The sequence below is a fragment of the Onychostruthus taczanowskii genome, unplaced genomic scaffold (assembly GCF_017590055.1).
Source record: "Onychostruthus taczanowskii isolate IOZ18803 unplaced genomic scaffold, ASM1759005v1 scaffold43, whole genome shotgun sequence".
NCBI classification, from domain to species: Eukaryota; Metazoa; Chordata; class Aves; order Passeriformes; family Passeridae; genus Onychostruthus; species Onychostruthus taczanowskii.
This window is the reverse complement of record NW_024501792.1, coordinates 5,516,682-5,538,419: the sequence shown is the minus strand read 5'-3', so window position 1 is coordinate 5,538,419 and position 21,738 is coordinate 5,516,682. Positions and strand designations below refer to the sequence as shown.

The 21,738-nt window shown below is 57.6% G+C and overlaps 5 protein-coding genes across 7 annotated transcripts; 3 read left to right on the top strand and 2 right to left on the bottom strand.

The window, feature by feature from the left end:
* The first annotated feature begins 77 nt into the window (after positions 1–77).
* Positions 78–6,656, top strand: PUS3 (pseudouridine synthase 3). 2 transcript variants are annotated; one of them, XM_041414002.1, is made up of 5 exons: positions 78–111; positions 3,199–3,632; positions 4,701–5,251; positions 5,572–5,762; positions 6,135–6,656. In XM_041414002.1, exons 2-5 carry the CDS (start codon positions 3,246–3,248, stop codon positions 6,422–6,424), a joined length of 1,419 nt encoding a protein of 472 aa, XP_041269936.1. In that variant the 5' UTR covers positions 78–111; positions 3,199–3,245; the 3' UTR covers positions 6,425–6,656. The 2 variants fall into 2 exon arrangements, with proteins under 2 accessions (XP_041269936.1, XP_041269935.1); XM_041414001.1 differs by lacking the exon at positions 78–111 and adding an exon at positions 1,903–2,037.
* Positions 677–6,791, bottom strand: HYLS1 (HYLS1 centriolar and ciliogenesis associated). Of its 2 annotated transcripts, none has more exons than XM_041414003.1 (2): positions 3,273–3,399; positions 677–2,275 (listed from the first exon to the last, which is right to left on the bottom strand). In XM_041414003.1, the coding sequence occupies exons 1-2, from the start codon at positions 3,273–3,275 to the stop codon at positions 1,475–1,477; spliced, it is 804 nt and encodes a 267-aa protein (XP_041269937.1). In that variant the 5' UTR covers positions 3,276–3,399; the 3' UTR covers positions 677–1,474. The 2 variants fall into 2 exon arrangements, with proteins under 2 accessions (XP_041269937.1, XP_041269938.1); XM_041414004.1 differs by lacking the exon at positions 3,273–3,399 and adding an exon at positions 6,671–6,791 and having other exon boundaries at positions 679–2,275.
* A 45-nt stretch (positions 6,792–6,836) lies between these two features.
* On the top strand, positions 6,837–9,515 carry RPUSD4 (RNA pseudouridine synthase D4). The gene is given in 7 exon segments (XM_041413795.1): positions 6,837–7,029; positions 7,414–7,588; positions 7,794–7,995; positions 8,213–8,306; positions 8,397–8,547; positions 8,811–8,908; positions 9,048–9,515. Coding segments are annotated over 7 exon segments (1,065 nt in total). The 5' UTR covers positions 6,837–6,870; the 3' UTR covers positions 9,234–9,515.
* Positions 9,516–9,824: 309 nt separating this feature from the next.
* Positions 9,825–13,638, top strand: PANX3 (pannexin 3). The gene is made up of 5 exons (XM_041413788.1): positions 9,825–10,753; positions 11,418–11,560; positions 11,661–11,875; positions 12,000–12,664; positions 13,470–13,638. Exons 1-5 carry the CDS (start codon positions 10,573–10,575, stop codon positions 13,529–13,531), a joined length of 1,266 nt encoding a protein of 421 aa, XP_041269722.1. The 5' UTR covers positions 9,825–10,572; the 3' UTR covers positions 13,532–13,638.
* A 202-nt stretch (positions 13,639–13,840) lies between these two features.
* On the bottom strand, positions 13,841–20,068 carry SIAE (sialic acid acetylesterase). The gene is made up of 10 exons (XM_041413787.1): positions 19,258–20,068; positions 17,576–17,740; positions 16,378–16,541; positions 16,160–16,298; positions 15,891–16,074; positions 15,495–15,604; positions 15,278–15,411; positions 14,963–15,117; positions 14,689–14,884; positions 13,841–14,613 (listed from the first exon to the last, which is right to left on the bottom strand). Exons 1-10 carry the CDS (start codon positions 20,042–20,044, stop codon positions 14,332–14,334), a joined length of 2,316 nt encoding a protein of 771 aa, XP_041269721.1. The 5' UTR covers positions 20,045–20,068; the 3' UTR covers positions 13,841–14,331.
* Between the last annotated feature and the right edge of the window lie 1,670 nt (positions 20,069–21,738).

The window sequence follows — 21,738 nt, the reverse complement described above, 5'->3', positions numbered from 1 at the left end:
GCCGGGCCGAGCCCGCGGGGCCCGCGCTCCGCCCCCGCCATGCAGCCGTCCCACAGTGCCGGCAGCGCCGGATGGGGCGGGAACATCCGGCACCGGCGGCGGCGGGAGCGGGTACGGCCGGGGAGCCCGGGGCAGCCGCGCGGAGCGGAGACCCCGCGGCTGGGCGGGCGTCCTTGGGTGCTGGGCACCGGCACCTCGTGGGGCGGGGAGGGTCCCCTGCTGCCCACGGGGGCTCCCTAGGGTGCCAGCCCCTGGAAGGCTTAGGCGGCTCCTGGGGCACGGAGCCTGTCGCATAGGGTGCTGGGAAGCCCTGCGGAGCCGGGGACGGGGACCGTGGAGGAGGGAGAGTCCCCTGCTGGAGACACGGACCCCGCAGGGTTTGGGGGCTGTGTCCTCCTGCCCGTAGGATGCTGAATCCTGGGACACCAAGAGGGAAGGAAGTGTCCCCAAAGTGATGGAGATGCAGGGATCCCATGGAGTTTTGGGGGTCCCTGGGGTGTTGGGGAACAGGGACGCCGTAGGGCAGTGAGGGTCCTCAGTTGCACAGAGGGATCCTACACGGTGCCAACACTGATCCCCATAAGGTTTTGGGTGTCTCTGGGGAATAGAAACTGCGCTATAGTGGGCATGGGGGGGTTCCTGGGGAGTTGGATGACAGGGACCCTGCAGAGCAGGAAGGGTCTCCTGCTGCAGTCAGGGACCTCACAGGCTCTGAGAGCAGAGGGAAGGGGCCCTTGGGTGCTGAAGGAACAGGAAGCTGTAAGATTGGGGTGCTGTCCCCCATAGGATTTGGGGAGGGTTTCAAGGGTTCTGGGGTGCAAAGATCCCTTCACAGATGGATGAGGATCCACAGGGTTCTGGAGAGTCAGGGACCTCCAACCTGGAAGGTCCCCCAAGATCCCAGAACCCCTTGACTTTGAGGTGACAGTGAGGTCCTCAAGCTTCTTTGTCCCCCATCTGGGATCACCTCCAGGGGAGGTTCAGGGGAGGCTGGACACAGAATTCCAGGCTGCAGTTGTTACATACTTCCCATCATCCTGCTCCCTTTTCCAGCCATCCCACTGAGCTTTTGGGGACCCTTTCCTACACCAGAACTGCCACCTTTTCAGTCCATTCCCATATCTTGGAAAAAAATAACACTAGGAATAGTAATAACACTACTAGTAGTGCTAATAATACCTTGCTTCCATTCTAAAGCTCCTTTATTTTAAAGATGAGGTAAAATAGGGAAGGCAGTAGATAGTAGGTGATGCAGAGATAAGTCTGGAATAATGGATGTTGCCTGTAGTGTTTCTAATGAACCGACAGAACAATAAGGAATCTTTGCAGATGCTTTATTGAGAAAGAAAGATATTGCTGAGACATTGCAAAGAAAACCTCCTCCACACCAAAAGTTAAGCTGCTTGAAGCGCAGCAGGGGGATTTTCCAGACTACGGAGGATGTTGAGGAGAAGAAAGCAGCGGGGCTGTGGCTCTAGGAGGTGGTGTTCCGGCGGGGCATGTGGCAGTTGGCCAGGTCCCAGCGCACGCCGAAGCGCAGGGCGTCGCGCTTCTTCGTCGTGGGCACCTCGTACGTGTTGGGGACGAGGCGCTTCTGCGCCCGGCGCGGCAGCCCCGACTGCAGCATCTGCGTCCGCATGGCCCAGCGCAAGCTCTGATGTGAATCCTGCCCGGGAAAGCGGAATCTCTCCCAGTCTTTCTTATAAGCGTTAAGTCTGGCCACTGGGTCAGTTCTCTTCACTCTCTCAGCCTGCGGAGCAATGTAAGCGGCCTCTGTGGGCGGTCGCCGTGGCACCGAGCGGTTGGATACAGTGTCGCTCCCAAAATCCCCTTGGAGAGAGTAGGGCCTGTCTTCAATGAACCAGTCATCATCATCATAGTGCAGGAAGTCCTCCAAGGTGCCGCTGCTGGTCTCTGTTTCCCCTTGGGAGACGCTGTCGTCCATGTAAGTCCTGGAATGCCCCAGGTTCCATGGATAGGTGTTTATATCTGACTCGATGCTTGGTGACTCATCGGAGACCTCCACCCTTCCATCAGGTCTGTGCCTCAGCACCTTCCTCTTCATCACCAACCTCCTGGTTTCCCTTTTATCCATGGGAAGGGCTGGCTGTGTGCCATAAACAAGGGATGCGTCAGCATAGGGATCATCCTCGAAACACGATGGCACGTCGTAGCATCCCTGCCAGGAGCTCGACGGGCTCAGATCAGCTGCCAGCTGCTCCTCACGCTCTGCTCTTAGCACCTTCTCCATGGCTCCCACCAAACTGGGTGGATTCTGCAGAAAAAGAAATCAGGGTTAATTTATTGCAGTACATTCAGGTTGGCTAAAGATGTCAAAGGGGTTCTGATGCTCTTTTTGGGTTCAGGGGTGTTGATTTAGGTTGGGGGTGTCCTCAGTGCACTGCTAAACCTCCTGCTGCCAGCAGAAGGCTCTTCCATACAGTAACACACACACAACCCCTAAATTCAAGCTAGAAATCTACACTAAAATTAATTATGTGATAAATTAAGTACTCATGGAAAAACACAGGGCAGGTTCCATGCACTGGGTGAGAGATTAATGGTCCTTCCTTGTACCTCTGCTTCTAAACCCACAATATTTAGTCATAATTTAATCAAGAGACATCCAAGAGGGTGTTTTCCTTCCAGAGGAAGGAAGGGCTCAGTGCAATGTGTTTAGATGCTCATTTATGAGTCTGGCGATAGTAAACCTCCAGCCCTGTGACAAAAAGGGATCCCAGACACAGATTCCACTCCGAGCACAGGTTTAGGCTCTCTTTAAGGCAATTTGAAAAGCCGCAAGTGTTGCCGGTGCTGCTGGGAACAGTGGGAGCAGATGGCGGGGCGGGATGAGTGGCAGCCGTCAGCACGCTGTCTGCAGCGGGGATGCAGGTGTGAAAGTGACAATGGCTCCGTGACGGCTCGCTGGGAACGTGCTGCTGCTGACGGAGCAGATCCCATCAGCTGGGGGAAGAGGAGTGATTGAAGCATCCAGAAAAAGAAATTTGAGTGAAATGAAGCTGCCCAAGCTAAGCACCAGTGGCCCTGCCCTGCCTGTGCTCCCCTGGGAACACCAAGGGGCTCAGACAATAAAGACTGACTCTGTTGGTAACAGTTATTTTGCAGAATAAGCCTAGAGGTCTAAAAAAAACCCAACACATAAAAATGCAAATCCACCATTTTTTTCTTTCCCTGCAGACCCCAAGGATCCATCGGCAACAAACTGACATTCCAAGGTGGTGGCTATGGCTGAGGAGAGCACAGCTACTGACCATGAGCAGCTCCTGAGGAGGGTGCAGGAGCTGGAAGTGGAGGTGAAGCGGCTGCAGGAGAAGCTCCAGGAGGACAAGGAGGGTACTGGGAGGAAAGAGGCTCCTCCAGCCCCTGCGAAAGCCAGGAAACGCCAACAACGGCCCTTTGATTTCGGTGCCCACAGCCGCAGACACGTGGCACTGCGCATCGCCTACCTGGGCTGGGGCTACCAGGGCTTTGCCAGCCAGGAGAACACCCCCAACACCATCGAGGAGAAGCTCTTTGAAGCCCTGAAGAAGACACGGCTGGTGGATGACAGACAGACGTCCAACTACCACCGCTGCGGGCGCACGGACAAGGGTGTCAGTGCCTTCGGGCAGGTCAGCATCTCCGTGGGGGTTCCTGTCGGTTTTCCTGGGTGGGGTGGAGTTCTGATGGGCTTACTGTCCCACAGGACTGCTTGGATTTCTTCTTTGAAAGCCATCAGCTCTTAACCCTGGAAGTGAACCTGGCAATGGCTTCCTGCATGTGCAATGATGATTTCAGACCTTTGAAGCCTTTTCAGTGCCATTTCCCCCCCATACTAGCTGTTTTCCAGGGTCCTGTTTTAGGAGGATAAAACATGTTTTAGGCTGCAGGTTCCCCAATAGCTTGGTGATGCCCTGCCCTCAGCAGGGCTCTCTCAGCTCATTTAACTTGCCAACCCTACAAAAACCCAAAATCTCCAGGAACCGGCTCACTTCCTGCAGCATCAGGCAGCTGAATTCCTGCACAGAAGGGTCTGAGGGGAGCTGCAGCCAGCGGAAGGGAGCGTGGGAGTGGGAGCTGGAGGGAGGGAGGGAAGCAAGCTGGCCCGCTTGGTGGGCATGGAGCCATCAGGCTGGCTGAGACACTGGGGAGAGAGAGCAACCTTGCTGGCTGCACCGTAGGGCTAGTTCTCCTTTCCTCCCTCCCAGCACAGAAAGCAAAGCTGGTGTAGGTTTAACTTCAAATGGCTGCTCTGCTCTCCTTCACAGGATAAGCCACATGAAATCAGGGCATTTGGTGCCTTCTCTTGCACCACTTCAGCACACGGCACCCACGGTGGGAATGAACTTGTTCCCACACCAGGCTTCCCGGCCAGCCAGGCTGTTACTGCCTTCAAGTCATCACCTCCAGCTTGAGAAAAAAAAACCACATTATAACCCCGTGACTAAAGATGAAGCCGTTCCGAGACTGCGCTACGTAGGCAGCCTGCAACTTTCCCTGTTTTATTAATGGAATCCATGGCATCTGCTCGGGTCCTCAGAGGCACTCGCAGCTCTGCCATGGTAGGATTGCCTGACTGAAGCCACCTTCATCTGTAGGAGATCCTGGATTTATTTCCCAGAGGTGTGGGAAGACTTGGCTCCACATGCCGCTGCGCCCATCCATCCGCGCTCTAATCCCGGCTTTCCTCATTTCTGCAGGTGATCTCCCTGGATCTCCGCTCCAGCCTGCCAGATGGACAGCAGCTCAACGGCCACGAGGGTGAGGGGCAGCAGGAGGAGCTCCGCTACACCCACATGCTCAACAGGGTGCTGCCGCCCGACATCCGGGTGCTGGCCTGGGCCCCCGTGGGGGCAGAGTTCAGCGCCCGCTTCAGCTGCCTGAGCCGCACGTACCGCTACTTCTTCCCCCGCGCCCAGCTGGACGTGGCGCTCATGGACGCCGCGGCCCAGCGCTACGTGGGCACCCACGACTTCCGCAACCTCTGCAAGATGGACGTGGCCAACGGGGTGCTCAACTTCCAGAGGACGATCCTCAGCGCCAGAGTGACGTGGGTGGACGGGGGAGGAGAAGCCAGGCCACGGGATCCCTTCCAGCTGTGCCAGTTCGAGGTGACAGGACAGGCATTCCTGTACCACCAAGTCCGCTGCATGATGGCCGTGCTCTTCCTCATTGGCCAGGGCATGGAGAGCCCAGATGTCATTGATGAGCTGCTGAACGTGGAGAAGAACCCTCGGAAACCACAGTACAGGTAGGGATTGGTCTGGAAAACCCAATGGGCTGCTCTTCAGATCAACAGCTTTGCCTGGAGTGCTGCTGGCAAACCAGGCCAGCACATGAAGCAGTCTCACGCGTGGAAACAGACTGCCAGTGGCCTCACTGGAATTTATCCACAAGGATCTCTGTTTTCTTGCTCTTGAGCAAAGTTTTGATAGCTGTAGTCCTTGGTATTTGGTGAAAATTAAGTCACTTTTTACTCAGAAAGGAAGTTCTGTGAAGGTTAGGGCTGCTTTTGGCAGATCCATTGTTCTTGAGCCTTTTTCTGGTCCCACCTCCTGTCCTTGCCCACAGCATGGCAGTCGAGTTCCCCCTGGTCCTGTACGACTGCGAGTTCCCAGACCTGCAGTGGCTCTACGACCCAGAGGTGCAGGGCTTCAACGTGACACACCTGCAGCAGCTCTGGGCCAGCCACGCCATCAAAACCCACGTGCTCCGGGACATGTTGGCAGGGCTGGATGCTGCTCCCGTGGCCACCAGAAAAGGTAGAGGGAGTCTGGGGGGAATAACTTGGAATGCATGCTGACAGCAGGGTTAGATGGGACATTGGGAAGAAATTCTTCCCTGGGAGGGTGGGCAGGCCCTGGCACAGGGTGCCCAGAGAAGCTGTGGCTGCCCCTGGATCCCTGGAAGTGTTGAAAGCCAGGCTGGAGAGGGCTTGGAGCACCCTGAACAGTGGAAGGTGTCCCTGCCCATGGGAGGGGGTGGAATGAGACAAGCTTTAAGGTCCATTCCAACGCCACCATTATGGGATTCTGGGAATTACAGAGGATTAACTGCTTAAAAAAAAAAAAAAAAAAAAAAAAAAAAAAAGAAAGAAGGGGATAATTAAATGCTGTTTTTCCATGATATCACAGGTCCAGGGAGCAGCCTGGTGCCCTGGGGTGAGCTGCAGCCCCCACTCCACAGCCAGATCAGCGGCTTTGTGGAAGGGGTCCAAGCCCGCACCTACAAGCCGCTGCTGGCCCGGCCCAGGTGCGAGGGGCTGGAGGCCCGGATCGAGCACTTCGTGCGGAGGGGCCGCATCGAGCCGCCCCAGGGGCCGGGGCTGCCGGGGCAGGGGCCCGGGGAGCCCCCCGAGGGCAAGCGGGGCAGCAGTGGGGCCCCCGAGCAGCTGCCCAAGAGGATCTGTATGGACACCGAGTGACGGGGCACCTCGGCATGGGGGCAGCAGACCCTTCACCGTTTTTTAAAATTACTGTCGTTGAGAAAAAAAAATGCTTTTGCAGTGCTATTTTTTATAAATCTCAAGAAACCCAGCGAAACGGTGTTGTGTTCTGGCTTGGGGGCAGTGGGAGGGGGCTCAGCGCCCCCCGCGCAGAGGCAGCGCTGAGGGGACGGCTGAGGCTGTACGGCTGGGACCGGGACCCCCACCCCTCTCGCTCCCCGGTACCTCCGGGCCGGCCGCGCCGCTCCCGCCGCTCCGTTGTGACCCGCAACCGCCGCCGCGGTTTGAACACCCCCGCACGCCGCCATTGGCCAGCGCGGCTGTCGCTCAGCAGGCGGCACCTTCCCATTGGACAGGCCCTCCGCTGTGCCGCACCCGCGGCGTCGCCATTGGCCGGCAGAGGGACGCGGAGAAGGAGGCAGAAGATGGCGGCGGGCGGCGGCGCGGCGAGGCGCTGTTGGCGGAGTGGCGCTGGGCTGGCCCAGGCGGTGCGTAGCGTCTGCGGGAGCGGACGGGCGACGGCGGCTCTGCGGGCGGAGGAGCTGGCGGAGCGGCTGCGGAAGAGCGAGGAGCAACAGCGAGAGGTGAGCGGAGTGCGGGCCGCTGGGCCCGGGGTCTCCGGACTACAACTCCCGGCGTGCACTGCGCGGGCGGGCACGGCGAGCGGGACTCGCCGGTGAGGGATCGGCTGGAGTGGGAGAAAAACCATCCAGCTCCACCCGCTGCCAGGGGCAGGGACACCTTCCCCTACACCAGGGTGCTCCAGGCTTCTTCCAAAGCTTCCAGTGCTTCCTGGCCTTGGGCACTCCCAGAGATGGGGCAGTGCTCTGGGCAACCTGTGTCAGGGTCTCACCCCCCTCACAGGGAAAATTTCTTTCCAGTATTCCCTCTAACTCCATGTTTTGTCGGTGTGAAGCTATTCCCTCTTATCCTGTCACACCAGGCCCTTTCCCAAAGTCCCTCTCTAGCGCCCCTGGAGCCCCCTTAGGCACTGGAAGGGGCTCTAAGCTCTCCCTGGAGCAATGAGCCAGCAGCTGCAGCAGGTTCACCCCAACGTCCTGGCCAAGATCCTTAAGGAGAGAACTCTATATCAGAATGGAGAGATTGTGGTGATAGACAAACCCTACGGGCTCCCTGTGCACGGTGAGGGCGAGTGGGGAATGGAAATGGATCCGTGGTGTTTACAGGATCCTCTGTCTCTGCCCTTCCTGTGCTGGGGTTTCCCTTCCCAGGGAGGGTTACAGGGGCTTGGCCACTGTCAGATCTCGGCCTTCCCCTTGCATTTTGGGGTGATTTAGGGTGCATGGGGAGTACGAGAGGTGAGACTCCTTGCTGCTGGGTCACACAGGCGGCCCCGGCATCAAGAACTGCATCGCTGATGTGCTGCCCATTTTGGCCAAGATGCTGGAGAACATGAAAGCTGAGCCCCTCCACCTCTGCCACCGGCTGGACAAGGAGACCACGGGTGTGATGGTGCTGGCACGGAGCAAGGAGGCAGCAGAGAAGATCCGTCTGCTCTTCAAAACCCGTCAGGTGGAGAAGATCTACTGGTAGGAAAGGCTTGAGTGAAGAGAGGGCTGTGAAAGGCCTTTAAAAAAGGGTGAGGGGACAATCCCTGGGGTCTGGGGGTTTTGTGGAAGTAGAGGGTGTTGCTTATCTTCCCCCTTCAGCACCATTTTATGGGACTGGGTCGTGGGAGAGGGGCTGAGGGGAGGGTTCCTGTCCTGTAAGAGCAGCACCCCGCAGACCTCTGCTTTCCCTTTCCAGGGCAATTGTCCTGGGGGACCCGGACCCTGTTGAGGGCGTTGTGGAGATCCCCATCGTGGAAAAGGAGGTGCAGAGCCACCAGTCCCACTACAAGGTGAGTCCTGTGTTCCCTGGCCGCCATTCTGGCCAGGCAGCCCCAGCATCCCCTCGTGTCTCCCCCAACTCCCCCTCTCACACCCTTCAGATGACGCTGGCTCCCAACTACCGCCTGCGTCCGGAGGATGGGAAGGCGGTGAAGGCCCGCGGGAACCGGCACGCCGAGCGCGCGGTGACGCGGTACCGCCGGCTGGCCGCCGCCTCCGCCTGCTCGCTGCTGGAGCTCCAGCCCATCACCGGTGAGTGAGGCCTGCCCGGCTGTCCCAGGGCTGGCTCTGCTCTCTGCGCGGTCAGCAGCAGCTCTGGAAGGGGGAGCTTGTCATTAGACAAGACTGGAATTGTTTTTGGGACAAGGCTCTGGGAATGAGCCCTGCTGGGGTGATGCTTTGCTGCCGAGCTGTTTGTTGGCTGCCAGTGATTTCAGCACGGTTTTGACCAGCACCGAGGGTGAGGCTTGGCCCAGCTGGATGTCAGCTTTCTCTTCTTCCCCTTTTCTCCTCAGGGGTGAAGCACCAGATCCGGGTTCACCTGGCTTATGGCCTGGGGTGCCCCATCCTGGGGGATCACAAATACTCTCACTGGAGCAAACTGGCGCCCCAGGTAAGGCAGGTCTTGCACTGGGGAGCACCTGGAGCTGGATACAGCCCCTCGTGTCCCCCAGCTGCTCGTGGGCTGGGGATTTCAAGTCCCAGCTGAAAAGCTGCAGTTTTCAAGGGAACACTTTCTGTCCTTGCTACAGAAGCTTCCTGAGCTCACCCTGAGGAGGCTGAAGCTGGAGCAGAGCAAGGCTCGGCACCTGCCCCTGCACCTGCATGCCCACCGCCTGTGCCTGCCCCTGGGCCAGCCCTTAGACTTTGTCTGCAAGCTGCCCCTCTTCTTCCAGAAAACACTGAAGAAGCTAGAGCTGGACATCCCTAAGGATTGACGAGGCAGGAGTGGAATGGTGCCATGCATCTCGACATCTCCAGCACGTGGCAGCAGCTGTGCCCACCTTGGAGCCGGTGGTGGGGTGAAGCCTGCAGTCTCTGCGCTGGTGCTGATGCTGCTGGATTCAGAGTGGGTGCCTACATGTGCTTCTGGCCCAGGAAAGCAGCTGGACACACTGAGGAGCCTCTAGTTGAGACAAACAAGGCTGGATGAAAGTTGGGCTTTGCCTGATTTGTGTTTTGAACTTGTCTCTGGGCAATAAAAGCTCCAGTTCCCTTGAGGGAAGGTGGTGTGTGTCTCTGTGCTCTGGCCAGATGGGACTGAGTCTGTGGAGGTTTGAGCAGACCTGGTTGCAGCCCCTCCCAGATTTTGGAATTGTCACTTGTCTCTCCAGAGTTGTTTAGCTCAGATTTGGAGAGTCCCTTCATTGGAAAATCCATCGAAAGTGCAATTTGGCAGTGGCTCTGGGTATTTTTTTGCTGTGCACAAGGGGTTCCTTGGCTTGGCTGGGCTGAGCAGCTCTGAGACTGCCCCTGCTCTGTGCTGCCAGCAGCATTGGTGTGGGTTTCTCAGCACTGTGCTGCTGGGAAACTGTTCTGTAACTGCTTTTTCAGTTACCTACTCCTTATTTTTAGAACCCCTTTGGGGTTCCTTGCCCTTGGGAACTTTCCTTAGAGCCAGTTTCTTCCCCCTGTGCCCTGAGAGGGAGGCAGGAGAAGGGATTGGTGATCTGGGTAATGGCAGCAGATGTTCTGCCTCAAAACTATCTCATTTGGTGTCTCCTGACCTGTCTGAGGAGCTTGGGGCTGGGCAGCAGGATGTTCTCTGACCCCTCTGGCTGGTTTGGGTGCTGGAAAGGGGGTTTTATGCCCCACTGGGCCACTGTGTATCTGGCTGGGGCTTCTTGCTGTGGGAGGGCCCAGTCCCCTGGCTCCCTGCTGAAAATAGCTGGGGACCCCCATGCCCTCGGGCCACAGCGCCAGAAATCTGTTGGCTGATGAGAGAGGGACATAAAACCACGGGGAGCCAGGAGCGGCTGTGGCCGGGCAGGAACGCTGCCCTGCAGGAATGCTGTCAGGGAGGAGAGCTGCTTTCCCAGCCTGCTGCCTTCCCTGCTTGCCGCTGTGGCTGCTGGGGTGGGTTTTTCTATTTCTGTTTGTGAAAAGGCTTCCCCTGTAATTACGAGGTGATTTAACGCCCTGGCTGAGCTGTCGTTCACAGCTGCCGGACACAGCGCTCTGCAGAATCTCGGCAGGGGCTCCTCAGCCTGGCAGAGTCGCTCCTTGAGCCAGTCACACCTCAGGCAGCCCTCATCAGTGTCTCTTCCTCACTTCAACATGTCCCTCTCGCACACGGCCGCCGAGTACATGCTCTCTGATGCTCTGCTCCCGGATCCCAGCAGTTCCCGAGCCAAGGGCTTGCGGCTGGAGCTGCCGAGCGATCGCCTGCTGAAGTTTGTCACCGTGGGGCTGCCCCTCTTCCTCGTCTCACTGGCTTTCGCCCGGGAGTTCTCTGCTGGTGAGTTGCAGCTTTTCCAATGTGTTCTTCAGGTCGTGGGCAATCACCAGCGGTGGTTTGGTTTGGGCAAACCCCTTGTATTCTTGGTGGTGTCATGATCCAAAGCGGAACAGCCTGGAAGTCCAGTTTTAGGAGCTGTTCTGCCTCATGGGTGTTTATTGATTGTTTTTAATGGATCATAATTCACTGGGACAGTGTGGGAACAGCTGTGCTAACCCCAGGAGCAGCACTGAGTCAATGCCCAGCCTCAGCTGCTTGTGCCCAGCACCTTTGGGTGCCATGGGCTTGTTTCCAAGGAGGAGAAGGAGGAGGAGGAGGAGGGTACCAGCAGCAAGGAGAGATGAATTGTGACCTCAGGCTAAATCTGGCCTCGGCCAACATCTAACTGCTCTCCCTGAGGATTTGGTTTTACTCCAGTTTTTGGCTGGTTAGTCTATAATTCCCTACACTGTGTACACACCGCTACACACAAAGGTTTTGTGTTCGGGAAGAGATGGAAAAGTCCTGGCTAGAAACACAGCAGCTCCAAAATGACCATGAAAAGGCTTTTTTTGATTCAAAGCAATGCCTGAGATGTAATTACCCTCCTATAAGGCATTTGCTCATGGCTTTGGAGTGTTCCTCCACCCTCCATGGCTGAGGTTTGCTCTCCTTCTCACCCCAGGCTCCCAGATCAGCTGCTTCTCTCCCACCAACTTCACGGGGAAGCAGTCTGCCTACACCGACACGGCTTGCTGGGACTCCCTCATCCACCATGGCTTCGATGCCGAGGGACGTGCCATCACCAAGTCCCTCTGGGCTCTCAAGGTAGGGTCAAAGTCACGTCTGGGTTCCCCTGCATCCCATCTGGACATCCACAGCAAGAGCAACTCCACATCCCCAACAACCGTTCGTATTCTTTGCCCAGGTTTTCCCCTACTCGCTGCTGGTGGTGGCGGTGCTGATGTACCTGCCGTACCTGCTGTGGCGTTACGCTGCCGCCCCTGCCCTGCACTGCGACCTCCTCTTCATCATCGACGAGCTGGATAAATCCTACAACCGCTCCGTGCGCCTGGTGCAGCACATGAAGAAGGTCCAGCAGGCCAGTGCCGAGCCGGAGCAATTCTGGGAGGAGTATGAGAGGTGAGGCCAGGCCAGGTCACTGTGGCCCTTGGAGTCCCTCCACGGGACGTTGTGGCTGCACCCAGGATGGAACTGGGTGAAATGGGGGGTGGCTCTCACTCCCCCTGTGTCCCTCCACCCCCAGGGCCCGCCAGGAGAGGTATTTCGAGTTCCCATTGCTGGAGCGGTACCTGACCTGCAAGCAGCACGCCCACGCCCTGGTGTTCATCTACATCCTGAGGAACGTGCTGCTGCTCCTGTTCTTGGCTGCTACCTGCCTCTACCTGGTCTTTCTCCACCTTAACATCTTCTTCCAGGATGAGTTCAGCTGCTCCATCAAAACGGGGTTGCTCCAGGCAGAGGCGCACATCCCCTCGCTCATCCCTTGCAAGCTGGTCTTCTTCTCCGTGTTCCAGCTCATCAGCCTCTCAGTTGGCAGTGTCTATGTCCTCCTCATCCCTGTTGTCATCTACAATGCCCTGCAGCTCTGCCAGTGGGACAAGGGGCTGCTCTCTGTCTATGAGATGCTGCCTGCCTTCGACCTGCTCAGTCGAAGGATGCTCACCTGCCCCCTCAACGACCTCAACGTCATCCTTCTCTTCCTCCGTGCCAACATCTCCGAGCTGACCTCCTTCAGCCGCCTCAATGCTGTCAGTGCCCTGAGGGAAGCCACTGCCAACAAGGAGGACATCGATACTGTCGTTGACTTCATGACACTGCTGGCTGGGCTGGAGACCACCAAGCCCAAACACCAAGCTTGCGGCCCCGAGGCCGAAGGCAGTACAGCCCTCTCCAATGGTGCAGCCCTAGGTAGGCTTTTTGGGTAGAGACAACTTCTTTGCTCTTCTCTTGGCTCCCACACCACAAGATCCCACCCTTGAAATGTGGCTGGCCAACCCTAAATCCTTTGCCAAGACCTTAAGGTGTTCAGGGCATAGCTGGGGGTCACTGTGAGGGCTGACAAATCCTGGAAGGGGTTCTGGCATCCAGAGTGTGATGCTACTGCGATCCAAGGTGTGGGCAGGGGTTGCTATAGGAACAGCAAGCCAAGAGATTGCTGCTTAAATCCAAGCTCTGGGCAAACTGCGGGGCTGGGAGGGTCCTTGTTTTTGGCAGCTCATCCTGCTGGGAGTGAGGTTGAGAGTTTTAAATCCTGGGGGGCTGATGCCAAGGATGCCATGCCCGCCCCTCTTCTCCCGTTCATATGGTACTGGTGGGCACAGTGGGCCTGTGTGTGGAGATGGGTTCCAAGATAAAACCACATTCCCAGGACCTGTACTGCTCCCTCTCCCACATGCTTTGGGTTTTGGGGAAGCTGGATGCCTCCTCTGGGGTCTCACAGGGACCCCTGGTGCCCATGGCAAGTGGTTTGCAGGCTGTGTGAGACAGCCCAGCCCCACAGGTAGGAGCTGAGAGGCCTGGGCTTCTCTCCTGGCCCTGAACACAGTCTGAATTATGGTATAAAAAAACCCACAGACTGAGCTGGAGTCTGCATCCTCGTTACTATGGCAACCCAGGGCCAGCACAGCTGGCTCCTGGGCCAGTTACTTGGTGCTGGAAAAAGCCCAGATCCTAGTCCAGCTAATTAACTGCCTGCTCTTCTCTCCTTGTCTAGAACCAAAGCCTGGAGTGGAAACGATGGGAAAAGCCTCACGGGACTCGCTCGGCTCTGCCTGACCCCGAAGGAGGCAGCAGGCAGGGATCCTGTGATCCCAGGATCCACTTTTCTGACAGAGCTCTACTGCAGCAGCCGGGCTGAACCCACCTGTGCTTCCTGCACCTGACCTTTCCCTTCTTATGTACATTTGTCCAGCAAAAAAGGGTTAAATAATCTGTGTTTTGTGCAGAACCTCTTGGTCTCTTATTCTAAGTGCAGGGTGCCACGCTGTGCCTCTTCACACAAATTTCCCTGCTCTTTTGCTAAGAGGTGGGGCATGGAGGATTAGAAATGCTCATCTGAAGGAAAAAAAAGATCCAGGAATAAAATGAGTTTAGCTTTTTATTAAGAGAGGGAGGTGGAAGGCACTTGCAGCCCTCCACAGCTCCCTGTCCCAGCCCAGCCTTAGTATTTGGCTGTGTTTTTTTGGCAGAGCTCCTCTCTCCCCCTCTCCACCCTGCAGCTGGAAGCTGATCCCTGGATCCTGTGAGCACCCTGCCCTGGGGATCAGCAGTCTGTGCCCAGAGAAATGGGGTGTCTGCGGGGCCAGGACCAGCTCCATAGGGAAGGGAGCAGCAGTGAGGGGTTCAGCTCCCATTGCTGTGTCCTGCTGCTTCTCCTTACATAATTTTTCATATATTTAATTGTAATTGGCTTTTCCCCCTTCCCCCCACCCTGTAGCCTTGGCTTGAGTCCACAGAGGAGCTGAAAACTTGTTTAATTAATAAGGTAGTAATGAAGTCTCTGATTCCCTGGCTTGGGAAGGGACAGTGCCAGGAGCCATTAGTGTTTTGCCAGAGGTCTGAGCTCACTCATCTCCCTAATTTAGGGGGTACCTGGAGCTGGGGAGGAGCAGCAGCTCTCTCCCTCCGTCAGCATTCCCTGCAGGGAGGGTGTCCAGCAGGAAGGGGGGTGCAGGCAGCCCCTGGGAGTTGTACAGGGGGCAGGCCTGGTACTCACAGGGCCACTCAGCCCAGGCATAGCGCAGGCCCAGCACCAGTGTCCTGCAGCCACTCAGCGCCAGCGTCACCGTGCGGGACCCCACTGCCACCACTGGTGCCAGCAGCCACTGGCACGGGGATGCCTGGCTGGAACAGCACACCTGGAGAGGGGAGAAACTCCCATCAGTGTTGCCTTCCCTTTTGCAGCTCTTTGGAGAGGATATCCCACTCCTCACCTCAAATGCCTGCGCATCCCTCTGACGGTAGATGAGCTTCTGGCTGTAGGTGACATTCAGCAGCCCCCTGGTCACCTCCAGGACAGCCCGGGTGGGATATGGTCCCTGGAACACGAGGCCCTTGTCCCCATAGGCCACAGCCATGGCACCCAGCAGCAGTCGGTGAGCCACATTCTGCTTGTCCCGGGGGTGGATACTGCCCAGGAAGAGGAGGAAGATGGAGCTGGAACCCAAAAACTCCATCCCTACACCCTCACCCCAGCCCAGGACTCACCTGCCATAGGGAGAGTGCTCATCGCCCAGATCCATGGCTACAGCCATGAAAGTTCTGGGCATCCTGGCATTGGGAACAACCCCCAGGTTGGCTGTTTGGTGCCAGCGGAGCCGGGCGAAGCTGTCATCTGCACTCTGACGGCGGTAGGTGGACAGCTGAGGGGCACAAGGGAAATGGGGAAGTGGCTCAGATCCCAAAACTGGCCACTGTGGTCCCTGCCTGGGGACTTGGCAGGATGCATATGTGTTTAGAGCATCCTCTCCCTGGCATCCCCCAAGGACAACAGGGGATGTCACCCCTCTCACCCCCTGACACCTGCACAAAGCCAAAGGGGAGAAGTGGCTCCGTCTGTCCGGCTGATCCGGTGTGGAACGCCCAGCGCCAGTCGGCAATGAGCGCAGGGAAAGTGCAGTTGTACTGGTCTGTGTTCAGGAAGGTATTGGCCTCACCTGTCTCCCAGAAAGAAGGGCTGGTGAGAGCCAGTGGGACAGTGAGGGCTGCTCCACCCCAGGGGATAGAAATGGGGGCTCACCCTGGTACCAAGCGACACCCCGTAGGGTCATGTTGAGCAGCGGGTGGATCATGGCGTTCCAGAGCACGGAGGGAGTTTGTGGGCCAGAGAGATGCTGATGTGGGAAGATGCTGGAAGACACAGCTAGGTTTAAGTGGGGTACAAAGCACAAGACAGCCTTTAGGTTAAAGCAAGCACCACTGCAAAGGGAGATCTGGGGTCCTTCTCTTCTCCCTTTACCCACCCAGATGTGCCTTATGCTTGGCATGGAAGGTGTTTTTATCCAGAGAGGGTATAATCATGCATAGAGGGGGCTGTGAGGCTCCTGGAGAGGAGGTGGGGTGGGAAGGGATGAGGATACTCCCCAAAAGCAGCGCGGTACAGGGCAGGAGGTGTTTCCACAGCACCTTCTCTCACCTCCCTGTGTCCTCTGGGAGCCCACATGCCTGCAGAACTCGGTGGGAGGACCAGGCCTCGATGGGGGTCCCTCCCCAGGCCACCTCCACCAGCCCGATGGGGGTCCCCAGAGCCTCATACAGGGAGCGCCCCAACAGCCAGCACACGGCCGAGAAGTAGGTGAAATTCCCATGGCCCAGGTTTTCTGCTCAAGAAACAGCAGGCTGCAAAGGGAAGCAGTGGGAAAAAACCCATTTCCAAGCTCTCTTTTGGAGGCACATTGCACTCACCAGCTGTTGGAATGGACCATGGCAAATCAATCTGCTCCAGGTCCTCCAGCTCCACATTGGAGCGGGCAGGCGCCGCAGCAAAGATACGGATGTAGGGATAGTGAGTGGCGGCGGCGAGCTCCTGGCTGGCATTGGCCACCTGAAGAAGGGCCAGGAGCATGCAAGGTGCTTCTCTGCCTGATTCCTACCGGCTCCTGATCTGTGCTGTGGGGCCTTACCTGCAGGACTGTCATTGCCATGTTGCTCTGCCCACTGCAAAGCCACACATCTCCAAAGTAGATGTCCCGCAGTGTCACGTTCTCCAAGCCCTGCTCAGCTGTCAGTGCATAGGGACCGCCCCGATCCATTGGGTCCAGGACAGCTGTCCAAGTCCCAGAAGATCCTGGAGGAAGAGGATGGTGCTTATCTTCCACCACCCTTATGAAGGCCTCAAGACATTCACCAGGATGTTGGATGAGCAGCCAACAACCAGTGGGGAAGGACAGATAACAGGGAAAAGCTTCTCCACCACAGACACAGGTTGGGGAAGTGGATTTCAGAAGCTCTCTGGCATCAGAGGGACCTTTCTCCTGCAGGAATTTAGGGGTTAAAAAAGAAAACCTGGAAAACAAATGTGTGTCAGAGCAGAAGCTGCTGGGAGGAACTGGGATTACAGGAGCAGCTTGGTGTGTGTGACACTGAGATGTCTCCAGCTAATTTTAGAGGCGCCAAATCGAAGCGTAAAGATATTCTGCTGGAGCTTAGCGTGGATTTTCTGGCTGGATCCTGCAGATCTCCAGGACTGCTGCTCTCCCACAAGACACCTCCAGGCTCTTCATCTTATGGAGATGCCCTTGGGCAGCACTTTTACCCTCCAAAGGTGATGAGCTCCCTCCCAAGTCTTCAGGCAGGGATGTAGCTGGGATTTGAGGTGCTCCTGAGCCCTCCCAGCTCCAGGAAGGTTCTGCTTGCACAGACAACAGCCTTTGGGGCCTAGACATCCCACAGGATCCTCCAAGGGGGCACAGGTTGAAAAAGAACCTGAGGTTCCTCAGACCTGGTTTAGACAGGGAGAGAAGCTAAACTCCCCTTGTCCCCTCCACAGCCTCATCGCTCGGCTCCAGCCCGTGCGGTGCCACCCACTCCAGCAGCAGCTCCGCTCCCGCTGGGCGCCCACGGGAGCCACTGCTGGCAACCAAAGTGAGCAAAGGCTGCCACTGCTGGGGAGGGGAATGGCTGAGCCCACCCAGGTCTCCTGGAGAGGGAAAACCACGAGCTGGAGATGTCACGAGCACCTCTGCAGCCCCAGAGCAGCAGCGTGACAAACAGGGGTGTGCCAAACCCTGCCTCACCCACCCCACCATCGGCTCTGATTTGGGCTCAGACAGGTTTTTGGCCACCAAAACCATCAGTTTCTAGTGAAAGTCTGGGACTGACCTTTAACTTGTGCTGTTTTCTCCATGATGACGAGGCCACTGGCACCTGAGAGAGTCAGGGTCACCACGGCCCCTAGCTCCCCGTGGCCCCACACCACAGCCCCTGACGGCTTCTGCTGCAGCACCATGTGGTCACCATAGTAGGAGGCAAAGCTGAGCATTCCCCCTGGAACCAGCAAACAGGGCAAACATCAGCTCCAAGAGAAAAACACCCTCAGCATGGCCTCTGACCCCCTCTTAAATACAGATTATTTGAGATCCCACCTAATTTACAGATTCCTGGTCAGCTTTAAAGTGGTTAAAATCACCACAGAGCTGAGGAAGGGGCAGAATTTAAATTCCACAAGAGGGAATTCACCTCCTAAAGCACAGGGAGCATGTTACATCTTGTATTACATGGATTTGGATACAGATTTTGGTAAAAATTCCTCTAATAACAGCATGGGAGTGTCTCTCCCAGCCCAGCCTTGCTAATTAATGTTCTGATGTGTTTTTCCCTTGGAAAAAGGTTTGTCAAGGAGTGGGATGGAAAACAGCAGCATCGGCAAAGGCACCTTCAGTGGGGATGGAAGGAGAAGGCTCAGCTCTGGCATCCCCAAAAGCCCCATTTTTGCAGAGTGAAAAGAAAATCATATTTGAAAAGGGGGTCAGAATAATATGTGAGGGGTGACCTGGGCAGAGAACCCCAGTGACCAAATCAGAGCTCATGGAGCCTCATCTCCTCTGCAGCTCATCCTAGGCTGGGTTTTAGGAAGGAAAGGAACAATATTCTTGGCCCCTCAGGAGTCAGCTGCATCGCTGGTCCCGCTGCCTCATGCCACAAGGCTCCGGGAGTTATATAAAAAACAAGTCGGAGGAGAAAAAAAAAACCTGAAACTGAGACGCCAGGGAAGAGTGGAAGCTATAAAAAGCAGCTGGGAGGAGGGAAGGGAAGAAGAAGGGAGGAGGGAAGGGAGGAGAGCCCACGAGACACCACCAAGGAGCCGCATGCGGCTCCCACCTTACGTAAAGCATCGTCCCACGGCAGCAGAGCTGGGCCAAGGGCGCTGGGGAGGGGCTGGGGGTGTGAAGGGTATCAAAGTGGGACTCAAAGCATGCAAAGGGCATTGAGGTGGGGTTTGGGGGATGCCACGCTTGTCAAAGTGGGACTCAGGGTGTGCAGAGGGTGTAAAACTGGGGCTCTGGGAGTGCAAAGGGCATAGGAGAGCTTGGGGGTGCAAAGAGTGTGAAAGATGGGTGGGGGGTAACAAGGACATCAAAACTGGGCTAAGGGGGATGCCAAAGGCAGCAAAATGGGGCTGGGATGGCACCAAGGGCCCAAAAGTGGGGCTCAGACTAGTGCCAACATCATCAAAGAGGGTCTGGGGGTTCAGAGGGTGTCAAAGTGGGGCTGAGAGGATTTACAGGAGGTGCCAAGAGGGGCACCCGAAGAGCGGGGCTGGGGAAGCGCCAGTGCACATACGAGACTCGGAGTGTGCAAAGGGCACCAAATCAGGGCTTGCGAGGCCTTAGAGGATTCCCTGGGCGTCGGAGCCGGGCTGCTGTGATGCCAAGGGTTCTGGCGATGCCAAGTGCCCCGAAGTGGGTCTCGGGGGATCCCAGGGGAGGCTCGCTCCCGGGCCCGGCTGCAGAGGATGCCCGCGGGGCTGGGGGGTCGGAGGGGGACCCTCCCCAGCCCTTTACCTGCCGCCGCCGGAGCCAGCAGCGCCAGCAGCGCCCACGCCGCCATCCTGGGGGGCCAAGGGACTGCGAGGGCGCCGGGACCCCCGGCACTGCCCGGTACCGCCCAGTACTGCCCGGCACTGCCCGGTACCCGCCGGGGCCCCCCGGTACCCCCGGCCCGCCCCGCAGGCGGGCCCGGCGCGCGGGGGCGTGGCCTGTGCACGCACCGCCCATGGGGGGGGCGGTTGCCAAGCGACAGCGTCCGCACCGCGGCCTGAGGTGCCGGCGCGGCCCGGTCCGGCTCTGACGGGAGAGGCCGAGAGGAAAGGCCGGGAGCGCGGGGCCGAGGGTTGCGGGGCTGCGGGAGGAGCCGGGGCACACCGGGGGAGAGAACCGGGGCACACCGGGGGAGAGAACCGGGGACCGGAGCCGCGGCCCCCCCGCGCCCAGGCCGGGGCGGCGCGCGCGTGCGCGGCGAGCAGGGAGCGTGTCTCCCCCTAGCGGTGGCTCTGGCCCCCTCAGACGTTGCTCCACGGGTTCGAGTCCCGGCGCTGCCCGGTGGCACCGGGCACTGTGGGCTGTGGTTAATCCCGGGCTGTGCCGCTGCAGAGCGTCCAGGAGAAGCGACCATGTCCATCGCCGCCTCCAACACCAGCATGAGGGTGCCTGCCGGCTTCCGGAACCTGCTGGAGGGGCTGGCGCGGGAAGTGCTGCGGGAGCAGCCCACCAACGTGGTGGCCTTTGCAGCGCAGTACTTCCAAAAGCTGCTGCAGCAGAGAGAGGGTGAGTGGCCTTGCCCAGCAGCCATCCCCACACTGCCATCCCCTGCCCCACGCTGCACTGCCTGCCCAGCCTGCTCCGTCTGCCCATCGCCAGGGCATCAAACCTGCCCTTGTGCCCGTTGCCCAAGGCCTTGTGCCTGTCCTAAATGTCCACCACCAATGGCCATCAGGCCTTCCATTTGTGCCATCACCCAGGATGTTGTGCCTGTCCCATGTGCCCATCGCCCGTGGTACCAGGTGCCCATTGCATGTGGCATCAAGCTCTCTCCTTCCCTAGCTAGTGGCATTGACCCGGTGGCGTGGGGAGCCATGCTGGAGGACGATGGTCTCACCTGGCCCCCTTCCAAGGTAGGCTGCCCTCCACTCCACTGAGGTGCCAAGAGCTGCACTGTGTCCCTGCTCCCACCCTGTCCCTGCCACCCCTGTGCCACATCATCTAAATTTTCTTCTTTCTTCTGGGACCAGAAAGAGGCCAAGGACATGGAGGGGGAGCAGGCAGCACCAGGGGAGGCAGGCAGCGTGCACAGCTCTGGATCACTGTGATTCCACCCCCAAAATGAGTGGAGAGGAGCCAAAGAGGAGCATGTCCCCATAACCTTCATGAACTGGAACACCTCTCCGGAGATGCAACCTCAGCACTTGCCCCAAATCCCCCATTTCCCACTGTCCAACCCCAAAACTAAAAAAAGCCCCTTGGTCCTCCCCTAGCGGCTCCTGCCCTTTTCCCGTGGGTGGGTCCACTCCCATCCTGCCCCTGCGGTGCTGTTTTAATGAGGAATTTTATTAACGAGGTCCCCGCCGTTATTAGCGTCGATCACCTGAGATTTCTCCCCGAAAAATCCTGGGTTTGGGGCTGAGCTGAGCACGGGATGGTATTTTTAGCCTCTATATTTAGGCCCCTGCATCCCTGGAGGTTGGAAGAAACTTCATAACATCCCAGCGTGAAGGAATGATGTGACATTGCTCCTCTCCTACCCCCCTCCATAAGCTGAGATACCTCCATGGAGTTCTGGGGGGCACGCAAAGGCCCCCCAGTCCTATTCCCGCCTGTGAAATTCATATTTTCCCACACAACGTGGTTTCAAAATCCCCCCCAAAAAGTGGGGTTTGCGTCGAAGCCGCCTGCTCTATTTCTGGAGAGGAGCGAACCCCCCCATCCATGCTCACCCCGTTTTTACCCCCTCTTTCCTGTTTTCCATCGCCATATGTGGTGCTCGCCCACGGCACGGGGCATGACAGCGGCTCCCCCGGGAAAAACAGGAAGGAGGGATGGGGAAAAAAAGCTGGCGGGGACCCCGTGCCGGGGCTGATGCCAACCAGCTACGCCTTGACCCCCCCTGCAGCACCGCCTCGCCGGCTGCCGGCTCCTGCCTCGGCAGCCGGCAGCACTGCCCGCCCAGGGCACCATTCCAGCATCCAATTCCCTTTTCTTTTAAGGATTTTTTCCCCTGTTTTTAAAGGATTTTTTTAACACCTCGGTGCCACCATCTCGAACCACGACGGCGGGATGTTCTCAGCAGGTCTCGCCAGCTGCACTTCCCGTTCTCCCCTTCCAAACTCTGAGTTGTTGCCTTGGAATTAAAATTTTGGAGGTGCTGGAGCACCTGAAAAAGCATCATCCAGATGAAGGGGTCCAGGGAGGAAAAATGCAGAGCCTGGAACAGGTTCAAAACTCGCCATTAATGATTAGAAATGTTCTGGCATTTCGCGTCCCTCCTCC

Coding starts and splice junctions, on each gene's coding strand:
- PUS3 (XM_041414002.1), top strand. CDS start 3,246: ATGGCTGAGGAGAGCACAGCTACTGACCATGAGCAGCTCCTGAGGAGG. Junction 5,252..5,571: donor CCTCGGAAACCACAGTACAG/GTAGGGATTGGT, acceptor CCTTGCCCACAG/CATGGCAGTCGAGTTCCCCC. Junction 5,763..6,134: donor TCCCGTGGCCACCAGAAAAG/GTAGAGGGAGTC, acceptor ATGATATCACAG/GTCCAGGGAGCAGCCTGGTG.
- SIAE (XM_041413787.1), bottom strand. CDS start 20,044: ATGGCTGCTGGGCAAGGCCACTCACCCTCTCTCTGCTGCAGCAGCTTT. Junction 15,605..15,890: donor CTCCCAGAGGACACAGGGAG/GTGAGAGAAGGT, acceptor TGTGTCTTCCAG/CATCTTCCCACATCAGCATC. Junction 15,412..15,494: donor GGGTGTCGCTTGGTACCAGG/GTGAGCCCCCAT, acceptor TCTGGGAGACAG/GTGAGGCCAATACCTTCCTG.
- PANX3 (XM_041413788.1), top strand. CDS start 10,573: ATGTCCCTCTCGCACACGGCCGCCGAGTACATGCTCTCTGATGCTCTG. Junction 11,561..11,660: donor AGTCCCTCTGGGCTCTCAAG/GTAGGGTCAAAG, acceptor TTCTTTGCCCAG/GTTTTCCCCTACTCGCTGCT. Junction 11,876..11,999: donor TTCTGGGAGGAGTATGAGAG/GTGAGGCCAGGC, acceptor CTCCACCCCCAG/GGCCCGCCAGGAGAGGTATT.